The 17,368-nt window shown below is 41.2% G+C and overlaps 2 protein-coding genes across 2 annotated transcripts in view; one reads left to right on the forward strand and one right to left on the reverse strand.

Moving 5' to 3' along the window:
- The first annotated feature begins 880 nt into the window (after positions 1-880).
- Positions 881-2,840, forward strand: LOC135492914 (D-alanine--D-alanine ligase-like). The gene is made up of 2 exons (XM_064779639.1): positions 881-968; positions 1,610-2,840. Exon 2 carries the CDS (start codon positions 1,717-1,719, stop codon positions 2,644-2,646), a length of 930 nt encoding a protein of 309 aa, XP_064635709.1. The 5' UTR covers positions 881-968; positions 1,610-1,716; the 3' UTR covers positions 2,647-2,840.
- Positions 2,841-7,556: 4,716 nt separating this feature from the next.
- LOC135492910 (ankyrin repeat and KH domain-containing protein 1-like) overlaps positions 7,557-17,368 on the reverse strand; it is a 37,183-nt gene continuing 27,371 nt past the window's right edge. Inside the window, exons 13-18 of the mRNA XM_064779633.1 lie at positions 13,336-13,434; positions 12,874-12,972; positions 12,412-12,510; positions 11,951-12,049; positions 11,490-11,588; positions 7,557-10,445 (exon numbers count right to left, since the gene is read on the reverse strand). Of these exons, the coding sequence (XP_064635703.1) occupies positions 10,347-10,445; positions 11,490-11,588; positions 11,951-12,049; positions 12,412-12,510; positions 12,874-12,972; positions 13,336-13,434 (594 nt within the window). The 3' untranslated portion in view covers positions 7,557-10,346. The remainder of the gene's footprint in view (positions 10,446-11,489; positions 11,589-11,950; positions 12,050-12,411; positions 12,511-12,873; positions 12,973-13,335; positions 13,435-17,368) is intronic.

A 17,368-nucleotide genomic window follows, 5' to 3' on the forward strand; every position in this document is an offset into this window, starting at 1 on the left:
TACTTATCGGGGGGGGGGGGGGGGGAGGGAGGGGGCGGACTGAGTTGACCTCGAAATCACTGGCCTTTCCGAACTGGCACTCGAACTAGTTTCGAGGTACATACAGACCTTTTGCTGATGTAACATGTGTTAGTGACAGCAATGTGACACTGTGCTAATGGGGCCAGCTGCGGCACCGATTCAATTCTGGACGTAGCCCTCAACTGCTGAATTGGAAAAAAATGCAGGACACGCGTACTCATGTTATCACCGATTAGCTCAGTCATTATGTAGTGCGATGAATCTACAAAAATGTGGGACTCCCCTGTTAAACTGTCACCGATGTACTTATTCAGAATGTTGCGGTCAATGTAATCTTCGCATCCCCTGGTCATGGATCGATGCTACATCGACGCCGATGTCAGATGATGTCCGAGGATTGGAAGTCCATCATACCGACTGTTTTTTGGCGATAGATTGCGTTCCGTTAATGAAGAATGGTGGGTTTTTTATAAAGAAATACTGCCTGGCGCGTGGCATTATTCCTGGTGGGGTGGCTATCAAGAATCGTGTCCGAAACGGCGGCTAATTACACAGGAGCGACATAATAAAAAATTTCGAATTTCAACAAAAAGGATTATGGTGTAATCAACCGACGTTGGTGAATTTTTGATGAATCTATGTACCATCTTAGGAGGAAAATATCAAATCCTGGGGACATTTGAAACGTTGGAGTAGTGATAAAGTGTCGACGCCCGGAGATGACCAGGGGGTGCATTGTTTACATTGACGGCTGCATTATTCTAAATCTCACACATGTTGAACTACTACAAAGGTAGACAATTTAGACAGACATACGGCCTGAGCCTTATCTACAGCATGAATGAGGCTATTCATTGACCGACCCAGTTTTTCATATACTATGAGAATTATCATATTCTTATAGTATTATCATATACTCATCGTCTGATCGAGCGTTGCCGAGGCAGGTAAATATAAGCAATCACATTTCGATCTCGAATTATTTGATCGAGGCTTGCTTATGCAGCTGTCTAGCGAACCCAGGTCAACTCCAAAGAGCGCGCTGCGTACGATTCGCGATATCACTTTTCACCCTCACGTTGTGACTTTTGATGTCTTCAAGCCGAGGTCAGTTAAGTGACCAGTACAGTGAAAACATAAATCAAATCAGGCCTCATACGCACCGTACAATCAAAGACAAAAATAGGGAGTTTTCGCAAATCCCCCGAAACCCCAACGAGAACGTCTATCTCATTATTCGACCTCCTGAAACGAAGTCGAACGATAAAGGGATGGGCGTTCACGTGGACGTTGGGGGGGGGGGGGGGGGGGTTTGCGAATGCATAACTGATTTTGGTTGTCATATTCGCACTTAATCGGGCGAATTAAAGGGGTGACGACGGGTGATTGCATAATACGCTATTACCCCTTCTGTCTGCCTGAATAACTGCAAAAGTAATCACCACGATTAGTTCGGCATGAGCAAAATCGCGTACGAGTGATATGGTTTTGTCTTTGATTGGGACCGTTTGCCCGTGCAGTGACAACGTGTATCCAACCCTGCATCCTTCCACAAGTACAGCTACATACATATTATTTCCTTTTCCAGTAAACAGCGGCCTCAACGTATACCAAAAGAATATTACCCGCTTGAAGTAGAAAAAAACACGGTGATTGTGGTAATATTCAAATTGACGAGAAGATTTCACTATAAGTATGAGGCTGGAGGCGACGAAACCATTAGAGGTAATTGTTCTAAAAGGCGGGATTTCTTTGGAGAGAAACATTTCGTTAGCTTCTGGAGGTGCAGTTGCAGAAGCTTTGCGGAAAAGTGGACATCAAGTACGGGAAATTGATATCGTTGAGGGATGCTTGCCAAACGATATGGGAACAGCTGATGTCGTATTTCCTGTATTGCATGGAGATTTTGGCGAAGACGGCAAATTGCAGGCTTTATTAGATGAAGCGGGCTATAAGTACGTTGGAACTGGCGCTCAGGCGAGTGCTGTTACTATAGACAAGTATGAGACGGTATGTTTACTCCGTAACAAGGGCATAGATGTTGCCGCATCTCAAGTATTGAAATCCGTTGATCAAGCATTGTCGACGATTCATAAATTTCCTGTAATTGTAAAGCCGAATAGTCAAGGTTCAAGTTTTGGAATGAGTATTGTCGAAGAGGAAGCCGAGCTGGGTGTCGCTATACGAAAGGCATTTACAGCGGACGAGAAAGTTCTGGTAGAAGAGTTCATTTGTGGCTCAGAGACGAGTGTTGGACTTCTCTTCGGCAAAGCTTTGCCAGTGGTTGAAATTGTCACCCCTGAGGGTTTTTATGATTACGATGCCAAATATGTCTTCTCCAAAGGCGAGACAATTTATAATTGTCCTCCCCAGAATATACCGCGTTTTGTTCAAGAGCGTATGCAGGCAATTGCAGAAACATGTTATACAGTCACCGGGGCCAGAGATCTGCTGAGGGTTGATATGATTTGGCAGCAAGAGTCAGATCGGATTGTTGTACTGGAGGTTAACACAATGCCCGGCTTCACGTCGAGTAGTCTATTGCCGAAATCAGCTGCTCAAGTGAATGTGGGGTTTAATGAGCTCTGTCATAAGCTAGCCGTGGCCGCTTTTAAAAGGTCATAATATTAGGTGAACTGTAGACTTGTTACGAAGAGAAGTCAGCGGTGCTATTCATCATCTTTGCGAGACAGCATTTCAGGTACTGATAGTAATTGAACTACCGGGTCCCCTTCTGTAGCAATTCCCCAAGTAATCAACTAGTCTGATTAGTAGTCTGAAAATAAAGGCGTGCAGGATGTAAATTCTTCAAGCATGAACCTAGACATAGTGATATCTACATTACAGCCAAAACACTGGCGGCGTCAGCAGTTCGTTCTATTTCCAGTGATGTTCTGGCCAAATGTTCGCTGTATTGAAGTTGTTCCGACAAAAAATCATCCAACAGATGGGTGCCGCTGTAGCTCAGCCACGGAACCGGTTCTCACGGTGAACTTGCTTCTACCAATGTGACCAGCAAGACGGCCAATTTTGACTGCGGGACTGTTTAAAATCTAACGGCTGAGTGGGGTGTCGTGTTATTTAAAACTCGACACATCATAGTGTTAATTGTGGACAAGATTGGTCGCTCCCTGCCAACTCTCGAGAGAGCCAATTATTTTCCTTCCATGCCCTACTTTACTTCTTTTCTTGTAATCGCATCTCCAATGACAGTCACGCGGTGAATCCAGCGCCGTCTCTTTAACTTCGGGCAGCATTCGATTGCTGAGGCCTCTCCTCGACACTGCCAGTTGTTTCCGCGTTCGTCCCCCTTTCACGAAATTCGTAGCTCTCTGACTTATTCCTGTTAAAGCGATTGTACAATAATTCACCAACGAAGACCAAAGCCCCGACAGCAATCGCACAGGCAACAACAATAAAGGCCCCAGATACGGATGCTAGATCCAACGGCTTGATAGTCCTTCCGTCTTTACCTGCTGCGCATCTTCCTCCCTCCCACCATTTCTTCTTCCAGTTGACTATGAAGCCTGCCTGTTGAATTTGGCTTATGCTGAAAAACACAGAGTAATGCTTTTAAAGCGGGTGACAGCACATGACTCATGCAGATAGCCTTCTAAAATAATGCATCATGATACCATACGTAAAGCATAACGCTACGCGCCACGACGCAGAAAATGGCGATGAACGAGAACATTGTCAACCATGTTTTAAACGACTGGCGCACTTGACTATTCGCTCTCTCGTCGACCTGCAACCGAGACTAAACCTTCTTTGCCTAAAGTCGTTCAATGTTGTTTCGAAGCTTAGATAGTGTAAAACATGCGACTCTGATAGTACGTCGATTACGTCATTGTCAGGATCATGGCACTATCCAAGTCCATCGAGGAAAACGTAACGGCGTCATAATGATTTCCCTGACCTGACATCGGCCTCGGGGAAACTTGGCAATTCCGTAGTTTTTATTTTTTCCATTTCCTGGGGAATTTGGTAATGTCTTATGATATTGTAGTGAGGAAGGTGACTGAGTACAGCCGACAGTTGACTGGAAGTATCGGCCTTATTTTATACTGCGCTAGTCCTTTGACACTTACATTTTGTTAATCGCCTCGCCGAATAGCGAATACTTCGGAAGAGCAAATCCATATCCCGCCGTAAAGAATTGCTGATCCCCAACAGTAAACTTGTCACAATTTGTATTGGCGAGGTATTCGAAGAAAGCCTTGTCACCAATCCACGCCCATTTCCCTTCGTTCATTAGCTTTAACCGTTCTCCCCAGGCCATAGGTCTTCGTGGCATCCCCTCCATCATCGAGTAGACTTTACCGTAAGTAGACTTTGGATCCGATTCCTATATTGACAATTTTTAAAAACAGAGCAGTTGTAGATACCCAAAACACAAAATATATCATAATGACTCATCTCCACATAAGCCATTCACGCGGCGTATTTCGCACATGGGGCCCTTGTCTGTTAGCATATGCGGTGTGAGACAGCAGGGAGCTTGGAAAATTTCTCGAAACGTCAACGTGAACGCATATCCCATTGTTCGACACCGTTACCAAGAGATCGAACAATGCAATATGTGTTCTTGTTGGCGTTAGGGGCTTTGCGGAAACTCTCTATGTAAGAAACGCTTGAAATAGCTATACCAACGAGCCGACTCGGTCAAATTGTCCTCTAACCCATATGTCTCATCAAGTTCATGTAGCAGCGAAGAGTTGTTTAGAATGTCATCAGTGACTTGAGAAGTGGTGCCGAGTGTCTCATCGACCATGCTGGTGCTATCAAGTCCCATCAAAAATGATCTATTTGAACCCTCGTCTCTTGTTATTGCCTGACTGCTAATACTCTCGGTACCAACAGTTCTCACACTCGATGCAGCATAATTTGTGACTGGAAGTCCAATTGTGCTCATGCTGGTCGTTCCTTCAGCAGATGTGACTGTATCCCCAATTGTCCTCACACTGGTCGTTCCTTCAGCAGATGTGACTGTATTACCTATTGTCCTCACGCTGGTCGTTCCTTCAGGAGATGTGACTGTATCCCCAATTGTCCTCACGCTGGTCGTTCCTTCAGCAGATGTGACTGTATCCCCAATTGTCCTCATGCTGGTCGTTCCTTCAGCAGATGTGACTGTATCCCCAATTGTCCTCACACTGGTCGTTCCTTCAGCAGATGTGACTGTATCCCCAATTGTCCTCACACTGGTCGTTCTTTCAGCAGATGTGACTGTGTCCCCAATTGTCCTCACGCTGGTCGTTCTTTCAGCAGATGTGACTGTATCCCCAATTGTGCTCACGCTGGTCGTTCCTTCAGCAGATGTGACTGTGTCCCCAATTGTCCTCACGCTGGTCGTTCCTTCAGCAGATGTGACTGTATCCCCAATTGTCCTCACGCTGGTCGTTCCTTCAGCAGATGTGACTGTGTCCCCAATTGTCCTCACGCTGGTCGTTTCTTCAGCAGATGTGACTGTATCCTCAATTGTCCTTACAATGGCCGTTGTGACTGTATTTCTAGATATTGTCTTCAGGTTGGTTGTTTTAGCAAATGTGACTGCGTCCCAAGTTGTCCCCGCACTGGTTGTTCCACCAGTTGATGTTACAGCAGATTTGACTGTATTTACTTCCACAAACGTTGTGTCATTTCTGCCGCCTCGTTCATCGGCAGTCTTGTTACTTCCCGAAGGCCATCCAGTCGATGGTACCACAACATACAACAAGATGAGGAATACCAAGCGGCGTATTGACATTATCGGCTCGTAAATGTTGATTTTATAGTCCTTTTTGAAGAATCTGTTGAATCTAAACTAATATGCATTCACTTTTCTTGGAGTGATACGCAATTACCTAGATTTACTATATAACGGTTGATAATGATGTAATCATTCCAATGAAGTAATACCTATTCTTTTTGGACAGACTAATGAGCTACTTCAAAGTTACGTCGGCTCGTCTCATCAGGCGATAGGCAAATTTCATGTCAACACTTTCTTTTAAAAGGTGATTTGGCTCCTATTGGGGCGTATTTAATCACGAGGTGTTGTGCGCGTACGGAGCGATTAAATGTTGTCAGGGTGCGGGATAAAAACTGGTAGTCATCTCCAAGGCTGGGAAGGAAGGCAAGCTTAGACTTGGAGGCCTCCAGGTTCCCCAGCTTTCTCAAATCTTCTAGTAGCCGGTTCCACATTGGCAAATAATGAGATAGACGTTCACGTTGGCAAAGCAAGTATTATTATTATTATTATCATTATACAGCGGAACCCCGGTCGGCGACCACCCCGCTATGACGACCAAGGATCGCCGGTCCCGAATGGTTTCCTCTCTAATTACCATTACAAGGCCCCTGGTAACACGACCACCCCGGTGTGACAGCGGATATAGTCCCCCTGGAGTCATAGTCCGGTAGCATTGTATTTGATCAATTAAGCAGCATGATTTATTGTACCGCTAACCCTAACCAAAACATTTAGCAATGCTGGCTATTGTTACACGGACTATCAGCCCTAGGACTACTATCCCTTGCACACCGGTACCCAGCCAGACCACGACCACTAGATTGGGCGGTCCCAATGACCAAATTTACCCCTCTAACCCGACCAAAAGGCCTAATTGCCGTAATCGATCGCGAACGCGTCTCCGCAATTAACCAGGCAATTAACACGTCGGCGCAAAGCTCTCTTCATTATTATAACACCACGGACAGTGGCTATCATGAGAATCATTATGAAAACTTTTGTACAGGCAGTTACTATCAGTTGAAAACTAATAAACTGCGTTCTACTAACGTTTTTTGAATCAATATATCCCTGTTTTTTTCATCATTCAGCCCTGTGATTTGCATTAAGTCAGGCAGCGTTTATCACCGTTATTAAGTTTTTTTTAAGTATTAAGTTTTTTTAATGTTTTTTTTCTGCATAAAATGAAGAAACATAATCAATCCCAAACAATTTTTGGCTTTGAAAATTATTCAGAATTTTGAACTGATGAAACAATTCAAATCTGAAGGATGAAAACATTTCTGAGTCCAAATATTTTTTTCACTTGTTGTTTTTCTGCTCAAAATGAAGAGACATCATTAGCCCCCAAAAAATTTTGGCTTTGAAAATTTTTCAGAATTTTGAACATATAAAAATGTTCAACAATTTTGACGAGAATACCTGATCATGCATTTCGTCTCCGGATTTTCAACTTCACTAACGTGACCATTCAACCTAGGTCCCATGAGTCATCATGTTACCGGGGTTCCACTCTATAGCGCATAATCCAACAGGTTTCAGTGGTTCAAAGCGCTTCACATTATTACCCCTAGCTATTGGCCTCTACATTAGGGGGTCAAGCTTTACGATCTGGAGTATAACAGGTCTGAGCTGCAGCTATACAGCGCTCAGGACTTACATTCATAGTTAGACTGTTGTACACTGAGAGCAATGTCGTTTTTGTATACAGTAGAACCTCTTTTAGCGGACACCTCTATATCAAGGACAACATCTCTATTAAGTACCATAGTTTTGGTCCCAAAGTGATACATTATTGTAGTTTATATAGTCTATTTGACCTCTCTAATCAAGACACCTTTCTATTAAGGACAGCACTTGTCAGTCCGGAGGTTGTCCTTAATGGAGAGGTTCTACTGTAATTTCTGTTAATTCTAAATCAGTCATTTGAGAGCAGTCAGAATACTGGGACAGTGTCACTTTGTCTATACATCAATTGATTAGTCCCTTGGACCGATGTCTTTCCTAATTGGTATTGAATTAATGGTATATAACGAATAATTACCATGAAATGCGATGCGTCACTCTTTTGTTACAAAGAGAAATATAATAGGTTGTCCTCAAGAGGATGCCTCAACGACTTGTAAGGCTAACCTGAATATGTACTTGAATCTCTCATCGTCATCATCATCACCACCAATCATCATCATGATAATGATAATAATGATGATTTTAGAATTATTTATCTCTATAAAAGAGAATGATGTACATTTTCGTTCACACATTCGTGATACAGTAAAATACAAGCGAATAAAGAATACATATCATCTACACCTAAAAAGACTTCGATGTACATTCATGATACAGTAAAATACAAGCGAATAAAGAATACATAATTATCTACACCTAAAAAGACTTCGTAAAAAAGAAAAGACATGATCAGTCCAAGATAGAAAAGTGTTTCCTCATCGTTCTGGCCAAAGGTACTCTGTTGAACTCAGGAATGCGACCATATAACATTTACCGAAAGAAACTGGTGTTGCACAACTCTATACTGAAGAAACTGAGTACATTATGTATAGCTCTCTCAGGCTTATTATAAACCTCTGTACAGTGGAGTCTATTTCAATGGGCCAATCACAACGAGGATAGCTCCCTACTACAGCCTCGGTCTCATGAATGTTCGCCTTTTCAGGTTTCATATTTGCAATACATCCTCAGGCGCATGGTTATACTCTCACCGAGGTTGGCATCTCGCGATTTCGCATTCCGCATCTCGCGGTTTATAATAAGCCGCTCTCTCACCGCGTCAACTAAAGTCGGTCAGCTATGACACCGGCTGCCCAGGGCTGTGTCACATTGCTATTTGTGATCACACTGTTACAGTTAGGTGACAAGAGGTCAGCCAAGTACCTTTGGCCACGCCTATCTGAAAAATCACATTACCCCAGGCAGAAAAAAACGTGAATTTACACTTTTGTTTCAAAACAAGATCTCTGGCGGTCACATCATTGCATGTTGAATAATCCTACAATAAACTGCAATGAGTTGAAAAACCCATAGGTCATGACACTGTCCGTAAAATGTGACTTGCTATGCATACTGTGCAATGATAAAAAAATCTACATTCACTTTTAATGTATGCATTGAAATTGTTGGAGTGGAGCACAATATTTGCAATTTTACTAGGATTGAATGTCTCATGACGAGCGAGCATTTTTACGATTTTGGTGGATAGACATTTTGTAAACCATATGCTATAAAGATTGAGTCACCTGGAGCATGATTCAAAGCTGATCTTATCTAAAAGCAACGCTCATTCCGCCATGAAGGCATCTTCACCCTCAATGTAATGACATGGCTAAGCTTACAGACGACGCAACGGAGGCAATACCGCTAGAAGTTCAGTATGCCATGAAGGAGGAATACACCACATTCCGCCATGAAGGCATCTCACCCCTCAATGTAATGACATGGCTAAGCTTACAGACGACGCAACGGAGGCAATACCGCTAGAAGTTCAGTAAGCCATGAAGGAGGAATACACCAAATCACAAAAAAGAAAACTTTGGTGATTTCACTTAGTAGGTCAAACCAAGACCATGACCAAGAGTGAGCCATTTGATCGGAATTGATCAAGTAATGGCAATTTTATGCCTTTTCAAGCGCATCACGTTAATTTGCCCCTTACTTCGCAACAACAAGAAATCAGGCCGAGTCGATTCCACAGTCTGTTGTCTTCAAAGCCCGCTCACACCCAGGTCTAAATTCTCATCGTTGTACAGTCTTATCAAAGGATCACCAGAGTAAATCTTGATAAACCGACTCCCACGAAACACCTTTCAACATGGTCGATGCCTAAACCGGCAGGGCAAATAGACGTCATGCGTGTTTTGCTAGCAGTGCAATTTTTCATGTTTTTGTCATGAAAAAAGGCAAGTGAGAAAAACTCCTTCAATGACAGAACGAACGCGTAGGGGAGAAAAAGAACAATAAAAAGCTCGAAGCATCTTAGGTGACCAAGGTTCATCATCAAATTAGCACATCTTATTTCATTAATTAACTGCAAATTAGTATAATGGCCAATAATTGTCATCCAAGGTATCACATAATACAATCATGGGTGAAAATTGCTACTTTCTATCACTTTCTGATGAATAACAAGACATCAAATAAAAAAGCTGTACTTCGATCAACCGACAATGAAACGTAATAGGAATAAAGTCTTAAGCAGTTCAGACAAGGCAAAGCGACATACTATTGAGTGGACCCTTTGAGGAATCTTCGTCTTCCTTTTTTTCACTGCGCTGGACGTCATCGCGTCTTCGCTGACTGCAGACAGCGTATCTCACTCAGTTTCGTTTCGTTGTAGAACACTTCAGAATCGTGTCCCCTATCAAGATGAATCAATCTTGTTGGACACATATCACTCCGGAGTATATAAGCGTAATTGCTTCTGGACACAGTTCAAATAATAAAGATACCATAGTAAGCCTCGTCATTGCGCATCTCCGCCAATTCCTGACTGAAGGTTGGATTGTAGTTAGTAAATTCATTCCAACCTTTCGTCAGGAACGTTTTATATATACCGGTGCGATCCATCAACCAAATATCACGAGATCTTGCAGGGATTTTTAGCAGCTCTCTTCAGCATCTCTGCTACCTCTCTGTGTCCTCTGTCTTCAGCCAACATTAGGGCAGTTCTTCCCCTCTGTAATGAAGAGACATGAGAAAGATCAATGCCACAATCCTAACGCGACCTTGAACTTATTGTTGCTAACATCTTAGTTATTTCAAGAAAGAAGATGAACCTCTCCTTTGAAATATACAGTACATGTACTAACCACTTTTACATGTCACTTATATTGATCTGAGTCTGTCTCAAAGCGCTTTACAATAACAAACGGTATTTTTCTATTTATAGAAGCCGTAAAGTGTTCTGAGAAAACTGGTGCAAAAGTTGGTATATGTGGCAAACTTATGTTATGGGTCAAAAGGGCGTTTAGTTAGTCTCATCGCGTCGCATAAAAAAGAGGAGCTTTAATAGTTTCTGAAAGATAAGATAATGGAATGCCTTGAGGACAATTGTTAAGGGATGGAATCAATGACCCCTCCCCCTATTTAGCTTCCGCAAAATAAGAAATAATGTTTAGTCCGACTTACGATTTGCTACTTCATATTATCGAGCATACCAGGCATGAAAATGAAGCCATTAGTAACAAAACATCAACCTGATACCCTGTCTCCGATGTTATGTCTGCATCAGCTTGAATCATTTCTGTTATTATGTCATTGTGACCACTCAATGTGCGAGTAGTGCCGTACAGCCGAATGAATGATTGTCAAAGATGATAGATAACAAAGCAACAAGAAGCCATGATAAGATTCATTCACATTGTTTCATGTAACTAAACCAAGAGGAAAGACTGAATTATCATAAAAATGCATCAGAAACAAAAGACTTGAAAACACGAATAAGTCAATCATCTCAGTCAATTGACAGTGTGTTGCAATGATTAATGTTGACCGTGAAATGTATTTTCAAATGCGGGTTGAATTGCAAGTGCGCGCTCTCAGACTTATTTTGACGCATCAATTTTCCATTAAAACGAAAGGTGTTGCCGATAAATATTGATTTTTTGGAGAGGGGGTCAGCAAATATCAATTTGTATGCCGATTCATGACGCATTACTATGTAAGTTTATCTAGCCTCATATAGAGCCAACAGCTCATTGCCATGAATCTGATACTCTACCCAATCTCTGATGTTCACGTCAGCGCCCGCTTTGATCAGGTCTGCTACGACTTCCTTGTGACCCCCAGGGCAGGCGAGCATGAGTGCCGTCAAGCCATACTAAATGTCAAAGATAAAAGACAACAAGGAAACAAGTCAGCAGTGTTAAGGTTCATTCACATTTTTTACATGTAACTAAACCAAGAGGAAAGAATGAAATATCAGAAAAAATGCATTAAAAACAAAAGCCTTGACAACACGAATATAATATTAATCACTTCACTCAATTGAGAAAGTATAACAATTACCAGTAATTTTCATCAATTTTTCATCAAAACGAAAGGTGTTGCCGATAAATATTGATTTTTTGGGGAGGGGTCAGCAAATATCAATTTGTATGCCGATTCATGACGCATTACTATGTAAGTTTATCTAGCCTCATATAGAGCCATCAACTCATTGCCATGAATCTGATACTCTACCTGATTTCTGATGTTCACTTTAGCGCCCGCTTTGATCAGGTCTGCTACGACTTCCTTGTGACCCCCAGGGCAGGCGAGCATGAGTGCCGTCTCGTCACCCTAAATGTCAAAGATAAAAGACAACAAAGAAACATGTCAGCAATGTTAAGGTTCATTCACATTTTTTACATGTAACTAAACCAAGAGGAAAGAATGAAATATCAGAAAAAATGCATTAAAAACAAAAGCCTTGACAACACGAATATAATATTAATCACTTCACTCAATTGAGAAAGTATAACAATTACCAGTAATTTTCATCAATTTTTCATCAAAACGAAAGGTGTTGCCGATAAATATTGATTTTTTGGGGAGGGGTCAGCAAATATCAATTTGTATGCCGATTCATGACGCATTACTATGTAAGTTTATCTAGCCTCATATAGAGCCATCAGCTCATTGCCATGAATCTGATACTCTACCAGAGTTATGATGTTCACGCCAGCGTCCGCTTTGATCAGTTCTGCTACGACTTCCTTGTGACCCTCACGGCAGGCGGTGATGAGTGCCGTCTGGCGATCCTAAATGTCAAAGATAAAAGACAACAAGGAAACAAGTCAGCAAGGTTAAGGTTCATTCACATTTTTTACATGTAACTAAACCAAGAGGAAAGAATGAAATATCAGAAAAAATGCATTAAAAACAAAAGCCTTGACAACACGAATATAATATTAATCACTTCACTCAATTGAGAAAGTATAACAATTACCGGTAATTTTCATCAATTTTTCATCAAAACGAAAGGTGTTGCCGATAAATATTGATTTTTTGGAGAGGGGGTCAGCAAATATCAATTTGTATGCCGATTCATGACGCATTACTATGTAAGTTTATCTAGCCTCATATAGAGCCAACAGCTCATTGCCATGAATCTGATACTCTACCCGATCTCTGATGTTCACTTTAGCGCCCGCTTTGATCAGTTCTGCTACGACTTCCTTGTGATCCCTCAGGCAGGCGTGCATGAGTGCCGTCCTGCCACCCTAAATGTCAAAGATAAAAGACAACAAAGAAACAAGTCAGCAATGTTAAAGTTCATTCACATTTTTTACATGAAACTAGACCAAGAGGAAAGAATGAAATATCAGAACAAAATGCATTAAAAACAAAAGCCTTGACAACACGAATATAATATTAATCACTTCACTCAATTGAGAAAGTATAACAATTACCAGTAATTTTCATCAATTTTCCATTAAAACGAAAGGTGTTGCCGATAAACATTGATTTTTTGGGGAGGGGTCAGCAAATATCAATTTGTATGCCGATTCATGACGCATTACTATGTAAGTTTATCTAGCCTCATATAGAGCCATCAACTCATTGCCATGAATCTGATACTCTACCCGATCTCTGATGTTCACGTCAGCGCCCGCTTTGATCAGTTCTGCTACGACTTCCTTGTGACCCTCATCGCAGGCGAGTATAAGTGCCGTCTTGCCATACTAAATGTCAAAGATAAAAGACAACAAGGAAACATGTCAGCAATGTTAAAGCTTCATCCACATTTTTTACATGTAACTAAACCAAGAGGAAAGAATGAAATATCAGAAAAAAATGCATTAAAAACAAAAGCCTTGACAACACGAATATAATATTAATCACTTCAGTCAATTGACAAAGTATTACAATTATCAATAACTGACCAGTGCATAAATGGAAAGGAATTTGATAGTAAAAGATCAATACAGTACACGTAACCCCAATGAATAACCACCGTTTTGGAGAGTAGAGGACCAGATGAACAAAATAAAACAAAGTTTCGTTTGAGTAGCACCATATGTCATATTAGTGGCGTTTTGGTTATGAGTGGTGTGGAAACCATACAATTTATTATGCGATGGCAATCCTGTTTAAGTGCTGATGTTCGATGCTCAAGGTTAAAACACAAAAAGAGAGCACTTGGCAATAGACAGACAGTCTTATTATGGCAAGTATTCTGACTATGAGCGAAGTGGAAGTGAGGCAACATTTTAAACATGTTATCGATAGTATTACAAGTACATGTAATCACATTTTTTATGTGAGTTACTGTCCATCTTCTGACGTATTCCAATGAGAAAACTTTGAAATGAGGAAATCATTTTCGCAGAGAAACAGCTGTTTGCATCCATTTTGGAAGCACTTGTCATTACTCAGCTGTAAAACTTATGGTTAAGAAGCCGTGCAAACAATGTGGTTGCAACCAATGCTATACGAATGTCCTGTTTGACGTATGACAGTTCTTGGAGAGAGTAGATCTAGATGAAGTGCAGTTTCAAGTCTTCAGAGCTTAGTATCATAGTACATCCTACTATCACTCAATCAGTGACAATAGTGCAAAGGAGTTTATTTGGTTTTCTTTTTCAGCAATGATCGAATTATACATACATGTAATATTGTTCCAATATTGACATCAGCTCCTGCATCGATCAAGGTTCTTACACGACCGACTTTATTATCACAAACAGCGCGTATGAGAGCTGTACTTCCGTTCTGAAAGAACAGCACCAGTACAAAAAAAAACTTACTACAACAACTACATGTACAACAAGATCAAATTGTCCGTATACTTAGTTATAGCGAAAAGATGAGTAAAAGGCAAAAACGCAACAAAAAAAGAGAGATCTCCTGATCTATGCCGCACAAAGGAGCGATTATAACAACTGGTTGTTGCGATTGAAGACGTTTGTTTGCAATTTAGTAAATCGGCGGTATAATAGCACCAAATAAGCGACAGCGCCGATTCAGACTAATTCGCAACCAAACGATTTAAATCGCAGCTCCTTACGATTACAAGCGCTGCCACATTATTGTGCGACATAGAGATCTCTCATCTGGGGTAACACTGGTAATCGCTGCGATTGATATTGACTCGAAGGTCGATGCCACCTGTGATGATCACGCCGAATGATATCGTCGCATGCCATTAGATCGCAGCGATTTCAATCACTTGTTTAATAGGCATATAACTAACAAATATAAAACCAACGGCTTCCCTGCAGCATGCCGTAGGTGCCGGTCTGGCCTACTGTCTGTCTAAACGTCATTTAATAGTGTATACGTAATTTTTACCTGATCAAGTTTATTGATATCAGCAGATGGTGGCGCTATATATCGAGCCTGTGTTCGTGCTGGTTCAGGTGGCTTTGCTACAGGTGCCTGAAATATTGTGAAGAATAGAGTTTAACCGTGATATTTTGGTTCTGATATAAGACTTGAAAAATAGTTTAAGTGCATTATCATAAACAACACTGAAAACATTTGCTTCCTCAATTCGAGAGGCAAATGGTCGTCTATGATGCATTTCTAGCAGTTGACTGAGAAACGTCTCTGTTCGTAGAAAACAGGCTTATTCTTATTCTGACGATCCCCGGTAACATCAGAATAAGTCAGATTCGTCACCCGTTACTAACCAGAAGTAACTTACAAATGAGCGACATGTCGACAGCGCCGATTCAGACTAATTCGCAACCAAACGGTTTAAATCGCAGCTCCTTACGATTACAAGCGCTGCCACATTATTGTGCGACATAGAGATCTCTCGTCTGGGGTAACACTGGTAATCGCTGCGATTTATATTGACTCGAAGGTCGATGCCACCTGTGATGACCACACCGAATGATATCATCGCATGCCATTAGATCGCAGCGATTTCAATCACTTGTTTAATAGGCATATAAATAACAAATATAAAACCAACGGCTTCCCTGCAGCATGCCGTAGGTGCCGGCCTGGCCTACTGTCTGTCTAAACGTCATTTACTAGTGTATACGTAATTTTTACCTGATCAAGTTTATTGATATCAGCAGATGGTGGCGCTATATTTTGAGCCTGTGTTCGTGCTGGTTCAGGTGGCTTTGCTACAGGTGCCTGAAATATTGTGTAGAATAGAGTTTAACCGTGATATTTTGGTTCTGATATAAGACTTGAAAAATAGTTTAAGTGCATTATCATGAACAACACTGAAAACATTTGCTTCCTCAATTCGACGGGCAAATGGTCGTCTATGATGCATTTCTAGCAGATGACTGAGAAACGTCTCTGTTCGTAGGAAACAGGTTTATTCTTATTCTGACGATCCCCGGTAACATCAGAATAAGTCAGATTCGTCACCTGTTACTAACCAGAAGTAACTTGCAAATGAGCGACAGCGTCGATTCAGACTAATTCGCAACCAAACGATTTAAATCGCAGCTCCTTACGATAACAAGCTCTGCCACATTATTGTGCGACATAGAGATCTCTCGTCTGGGGTAACACTGGTAATCGCTGCGATTGATATTGACTCGAAGGTCGATGCCACCTGTGATGATCACACCGAATGATATTTGATGCATGAAATAACATATTTGAAGTGAAATGCGTTGATGTTCGCTTAAAACATAACTTCCAGCTATTTCAGCATCGATACCGATTAATACATGGTGTGCAACAATCATCAGGTCTCTGTTTTTAGGAGGAGGGATACGGACGCACAACGCCGATAGATCAGAACAAAAGCATGTCACATAATCAGCCTTACCGAATAGGATGTGACTGGACCTTCTGCACCACTGGATGGGGTACGAATTGATGACTTGAAAGATAAATCGACATATCATCAATTAATCAATTAATGTTTGAAAAAGAAATGTTTCGTCATATTCAGCATAACTAAAGTTGGTGAGACAAGACCACTAATGAATATTCATAGGTTGGAGGGTCGAGGCCTATCTATTAGACGAGCGCATGTTTTTTACTCATAAGTACATATTTGGAGAGGTATTGAAAAAATATTTGCTGTGGCAAGTCTACAGATATAAATAAATTGTTTGGTAAAAAAAATAATTTTGAATTTCGACAACCATTGGGGGGGGGGGGGGGTTCAAATTTGGAGTGAAAATGGCCAATATGGGTAAAAATGTCCACTTGTGTCAAACTTGTCAATTTAAAAAAAAATTTCCGTGGTCAATCACCAATTTAAATCGCACCAGTTACTCGCAAGACTAACCCGTATATCATATCCGAATTTCAGTTTCACTACTTGACGCATTCTTTGATGCGTCGCGGTCAAACATTGACAATTTAACTGCTAAAAGGCTTAAAAAATCAATTGTGGTCTTGTCTCTGGTGAGTAACAGAGGTAGAGTATCTTCCCAACTTCAAATTTTGTTAATTTCTTGAGGAAATTCTCCATCATATAGAATATGCCTACAAGTTCATCATCATTCATATAATCTATGCTGTGAATCCTTCGCCTTCGAATCTATGTCGTAAACTTTAACTTGTGATAGTGTGCAAATTCCTGGACAACCAGGACCGTCGATGTATTTTTGGGAAGGGGTGTAAAAGGTGGAAATTCAGTAACAATTTAAGTCATCAAGAGGCATGCGTTGTAAAGTACATGTACTCTTCGGG

This window comes from Lineus longissimus, chromosome 8 (genome assembly GCF_910592395.1).
Source record: "Lineus longissimus chromosome 8, tnLinLong1.2, whole genome shotgun sequence".
NCBI lineage: Eukaryota > Metazoa > Nemertea > Pilidiophora > Heteronemertea > Lineidae > Lineus > Lineus longissimus.